This window comes from Talpa europaea (genome assembly GCF_964194135.1).
Source record: "Talpa europaea genome assembly, chromosome: 7".
In the NCBI taxonomy this organism is placed as follows: Eukaryota; Metazoa; Chordata; class Mammalia; order Eulipotyphla; family Talpidae; genus Talpa; species Talpa europaea.
Genome location: NC_140074.1, coordinates 112,032,342 through 112,037,915, shown reverse-complemented (window position 1 = coordinate 112,037,915; position 5,574 = coordinate 112,032,342). Strand labels below are relative to the sequence as shown.

The window sequence follows — 5,574 nt, the reverse complement described above, 5'->3', positions numbered from 1 at the left end:
TGGTTCTTCTCCTCCCTACTGTCTGTTTTCTAATTTGCCGTATGCGTTGGGACACTGTGTTGTTGGGACTGGCCGGCATCTTGGGTGGGCTTCTCTGCTCCCCTCTGGTTCCTCCAGGAGTCATCTGTCAGTTTCAAGCAGTCTTTACTGGAGAAAGGTCCCTGTTCTAAAATGCCGATGTGGGGACACACTCCCCTGTGCGCCTGGTCTGCCCTGGCGGTGGGTTCCTGCTCCCCCTCTGGGCTTGGACTGCAGGCCAGAGGGGGTCTGGCGTGGGCGAACTTCCCCCGCTCACCTCTGGCTCCTGAGGAAGCCTTCTGCAGGTAGTCTTTACTGAAGAAATGTCCCTGTTCTAAAATGGTGATGTGGGACACACTCCCTGCGCGTCTGGTCTCAGGCACACTCTTCTGCGCGCCTGGTCTGCCCCGGCTGTGGGTGCTCGCTCTCCCTGTGGGCTCAGACTACTTGTTCGGAAGGGGCCTGGTGTGGGCTAACTCCCCAGCTGGCCACTAGCTCCTTCAGGAGCCTCTGCTGGCTTCAAGTCGCTAGGCGGCGCCAGAGATCTCTCCTAGAGCCCTTGGGGAGCTGATTTTCCACCCCGTGGGACAGGGAGCAGAGCGGGGATGGTAGGGTACACCTCAACGGCTTTGGGGTGCTGTGTCTGCCTTGTGCCCCACCATCGTGGGGAACCCACGCCCCTAATTTCGTGCCCCGGGTCTCAGTTCCAAAGCCCTCAGTTCCAGGACGTGGGCTGTAGCCCAGATCAGTGGCGCGGGAATGGCGCCTTTTGAATCCCGCTCCCCTGCCTGGGCGCCTTGTTCCTGCTCACTCAGGGAGGGCCTCCGCCGTCTCCCCGCAAGCCTAGGTCGCAGGCGCGGGGACCTGGGCAGCTGCGATCCGATCCGGATCCGTGCCTGCTTTTTCAGTGCGCCGCTTTCGTGCAAGCTTACCAGGCGGCCAGGGCTGTGTGCTGGTGCTGGTCTCCTCCTGGGGCGGGGCTCTCTTTAATGGCGCCTGGAGCTCACCTCCGCAGCGGATCCTGCAGGGTTCTCCACAGCTCCTGTTCACGGGGTGTGGTGGCTGCAATAGTTCCTTTCCACTCGCAGTCCCACTTGCTGTGTCCGTTTTTCTTGTTGGCTGTTGTTTTGGTTTGTTGTTTCCCTCCTCTCTGCCGGTCGGAGAGTGCCGACTTTGTGGGCGGGGGAGGGGAGCAGGGTTCTGCGCTTCCCTCCCTTCTGGTCCTCTTTTATGGCAACTTTCTTCTTCGGGCAGTTTGCTGGAGTCGTCCGTTTATCTTCCGTGTCCCAGTTCTCACTGGGACCTGCCGCTTTTCCTCCCTATTAACTTTTTTTAATGGGAGATCTTACTCGCAGCGTCTCCTCGCCGCCATGTTGCTCCGCCCCTCCTGTGTAAGTTACTTCTTATAGCATGACTGAGACTTACAAACAAGTATTCACTCTAGCATTGATGAACTCTATTACTGAGAGTATGCATACTCTACTAAAACAATAGTGATTTTGATAATGACCATGGATAGTGGCCAGTCTTATCACCGCTCTAAATCAGTGTTTGAAATTTTTCATCTACTGCACAGAAATAGGTAGAGTTTTTATTAGGTAGGGGTAGAAGAACTGAAATAGCAGCCATAACTCTTCAGAAACCTTGAAGTCAAAGTTTAAAGATATTTAAGTCAAATCCTTTTCATTGGTCTTGTGAATTGACATAAGGTAGGAAGGTAAGCAGTGCATGATGTTACATGCCCCCTCTCTGGCAGATAACTAGGTATGGCACATCAGAGCATAAGGCAGTATGAGGAAAAGAAAGTGAAAAATTATATTTTCTCCTCTCTTGACACTTAATGTTAAAATGTAAAAGAGAAAGAACTGCTTGTAGCCACTGTAGCTAGTGGTGATTAGAGAAGATTCCATGGAGATAGTGAAGATGAAACGCTAGTAAAGAATGGATGGATTTTAATGCTAGAGGATAGCATAACATCAGTGATTCTTTTTTTTCTGGAGATTTATTTATGCATACAAGAACGGGGGTACAGGCCAGAGGTGCAGGGGGTGAGAGAATTCACCAGAGACAGAGTGGGGAACAGAACAGGTGGACTGACTGAAATACACTGCTGAGGGGAGCAGCAGGTGAGCCAGAAGAGGTCTGCTGCACCATGTGTGTTCTCCCTGGCTGGGGATTGAACTTGTGCTCTAGTGGCTGCGGCCAGCTTCTTAGGTTGCATCCCAAATCCTTGCACCACCAGGGAGGTCCCACATCAGTAATTCTTAATCTACAGAGTTGGCTTGAACCCAAGAAACAATGGAATTGGCTGATAAGTTTTGTGTGCAATTTTCAAGGGAGAGGACCATCAGCATTCATTATTGTCAAAGGTGTCTCTGTTGCAAAAAAGATTTTAAGAGTTTATGTTTTACGTCCTTGAACAATGAACTTCAAAATGATAGACCTGAGAATGAGAACCTTCTAAATCGGGTTTGCTATGTAGTATCTGACCCCCACTTGAAGCTTTTATACAGAGATTGATAAACAGTACATTCAATGGTGACAAGTTAGACGTGAAAGATCAGAGAAAAAACATCAAGGATGAAATCAAGCTTGTGATTTGGTACAGTAGACTATAGTCAGAATTATACACTTGGTAGAAAATGAATTAATATTGGAGCATCGAGACAGAGAGAAAATACAAGCTTATGGACATGAAGCTAGGAGTCAGGAATGCTAATTTTAACTGAAGGGTTTATTACTGCTTTTGGATAGCTGTGAAAATACAGACAACAGAAGGGAACACAACCAGAACTGAGCTCAAGTGCTACCTCCCATGTGGACCAGCTGTGTGGCCTCACACAAATTCCAATGCTTCCCTGAACCTCCATTCCTTATTTTTAAGCTAGTTTGAACCGGCTCTTTCATGTGGGAGGATGAGGATAAAATATGAATAAAAAGTATCTAATCTGTAGCAGACTCTTGATTAAATTGCCATACCCTTCCTCCCTTCTTTATCTTGGAAGAGTTTTGCTTGTGTCCTACTTACAGCTATCCTCCAAACTAGGTGAAAATATTGCATTTGCTTTCATAAAAATTGTGCATGATGTGAGAATAATGATTAGAAAAAGGTGGAGTAAGGGGTCCTGATTCCACAAGAAAACAAAAATAAGACCATATCAATATTAAAGGAACTTCTTGGTTCTAGCTAGCAATGTATTCCACCCAGGTTTTAAAATACTGGTTAGAACGTCACAGCTGTGCAGCTAATAGTCCCATTGAGAATTAATGCTCTATTTAAAAAATAAGAAATAAACTATGATGTTTTAAAATACAAGCAGGTACGTGGTAGTACTATAGGAGGAACACAGGGTGGGAGGTGGGGACCAAATAGGAAAAAGAGAATATAATAGGACCCCTGATCTGAAGCCAGATACTCTCGGGAAAGTCACTTCCTTCAAGGCTGTTTTCCTCATAGGTAATATTCTTCAAGACACTTCTAGTTATTATAAGATTCTAGCTATATATGGTATATAGAAAAGTTGTTTTAAATGATGAGAAACTGGTTACTAATAACCCTAACAGTTAACTCTATGTCCAAGAACTGTCTAAAGTGCTTTCAGTGATAAACTCATTTAAATACCCCAAGCAGCCTAGAGTCCTAACACTAACCCCAAGGCACGAAAAGGTAGTTCTGGTCACCCTGCATATATGTAGAGTGGGACCCGGGCTCCAAGCTTTGTCCTTAACCACTATGGTCTAAATAACTGTGCTCCCTCAACTGACTCATAATAGCGTCTAGGATGTGAAGATCTGGTCTCTTTAGAAGTAATAATAATCTCAAGTCTGAAAAAATTCAGTGGTTGCCTTGAAAAGAAAGGATTTACTAAGTATAAAATAGATTTGAGTGGGTCTCATTCCTCTTAACACACATACAATTGCACTCTCTAAAGTCTTTCTCAAATGTTTCAGTGTCTCTTACAAGTTGCAAGGACAGCATTGTCAGGTACATACTAATAACTTGCTTTACTTTGCAATAGTGTTGTTGACATTTTGCATCTGGAGAACTTGGCCAACGGCCACCTTGGGCATCTTACCTTGAATAGCTGCTGTATGCACCATGAACATGAGGAGAAGCAGAGCTCCCACTTATATATCCAAGTGGGACCTGTGGCTGAGAGAATTGCAGCCACGAGAAGAACAGTTTGTCCACAGCACCTGGTACTCTCTGCTCCCTGGTTTCCCTCCGCCAGCCTCACACCACAGTGTTCTTCTTCCCCTGCGGAGCAGGATCCCCTAAATGAAGACCGGAACCCATTGCCCAGGAGGTTTCTGGAGTGCTTTGCTGCATCACCACCAAGCGGATGGAGGGCTGGGCATCCTGAGTGGCCTCAGGAGGGTACTCCTTACTGGGGTCCTTGCCTCTGCAATCGTACAGCATGCAGGAGATGAGGAAAACCAGGAGCAAGATGACGTAGCTTGTGACTAAGATGATCAGGTTCAAGGTGACAGGGTCGATCTCCAAATAAAACTCCATGGCATCTCTTGCTGTTGGGAAGTGGGTCCAGAGAAAGGCAATGGGACCAGTTTGGGAATTGCAGGTCAGAATAGCTAGATGGGCTCTGGAGTAAAAATACATTAATCCCCACTGCTTTCAGAGACCACACAGATTAATGCTGCTTGGTTTAATAACTTAAGCTCTTGCTCTTAATAATGCTGCTACCAAAACACAGAAGCTGTCTCTCACCAATTCACCAATGCAAGAGAAGTTTCATATGTTACCAAAGCGTGGTATGCAAGTAGGGTGTCCATATAATTTATTATCCAAACAGGCAGTGTGGGGAGCTTAGAACTGGAGCACTTGGTCCTTTATTTTCTGTCTTATGTGAGTTCAAAATGCTTCCATCTCTTCACAATCAGCATTCTCTTGGCTCTGTCCTTGGGTTCACGGCATTCTAGCCTACAGCACAATCTTCTGCATAGTTTCAGCCTCCTGAAAAATTGGCTTATCTGCCCATTACAGACGGGCCCTGCTACTTCCCGCATAATGCGGCTCTGCTGCCCCAGGCCACAAAGCACAGCCTTCATCTTTGGCCCTGGGTCACAACCAGGGGCTGCTGCATGCCACATGCTGAGGACTTCACTCTGGATCTCAGAGCAAGAGGTGACCCTGGGAAGTCTTAGGTCTAGGAGTGCCACAAGCTATTCACATTTCAAAGAGATTGCCTTGGCTACTGTAGGGATGCAAGAAAAAAAAATTGAAAGATAAGAATACAGATAGTGTTGGATTTCTAAATCATCACCCTGCCTCAGCTGTGGCCCTGTCTCAGCTGTCCTGTACAAGACCAAGTTCATGAGCAAGTGCATAGCACGCCATGCTCAGAAGGGTGCCAAACTTGGTTTAATGCTCTGCCATTACCATCTTGAAATCCAATAATTTTTTTTTTATTTTGCAGCAGGCTCACAGTTGTGTATCTGGCCTTGACCTCTTCTAGGCATTTTTAACCAGACAGAACCATTTCTCCAAGAGCTAATGGGGTTCCTTTGATACTTCTAGGTCAAGGACATAGGTCCCTG

General features: G+C 46.6%; 1 protein-coding gene across 1 annotated transcript; it reads right to left on the bottom strand.

The window, feature by feature from the left end:
• Positions 1–4,252: 4,252 nt before the first annotated feature.
• SMIM36 (small integral membrane protein 36) lies at positions 4,253–4,534 on the bottom strand (the record flags this gene model as incomplete). The annotated part of the gene is made up of 1 exon (XM_084236186.1): positions 4,253–4,534. The coding sequence occupies one exon, from the start codon at positions 4,532–4,534 to the stop codon at positions 4,253–4,255; it is 282 nt and encodes a 93-aa protein (XP_084092312.1).
• Between the last annotated feature and the right edge of the window lie 1,040 nt (positions 4,535–5,574).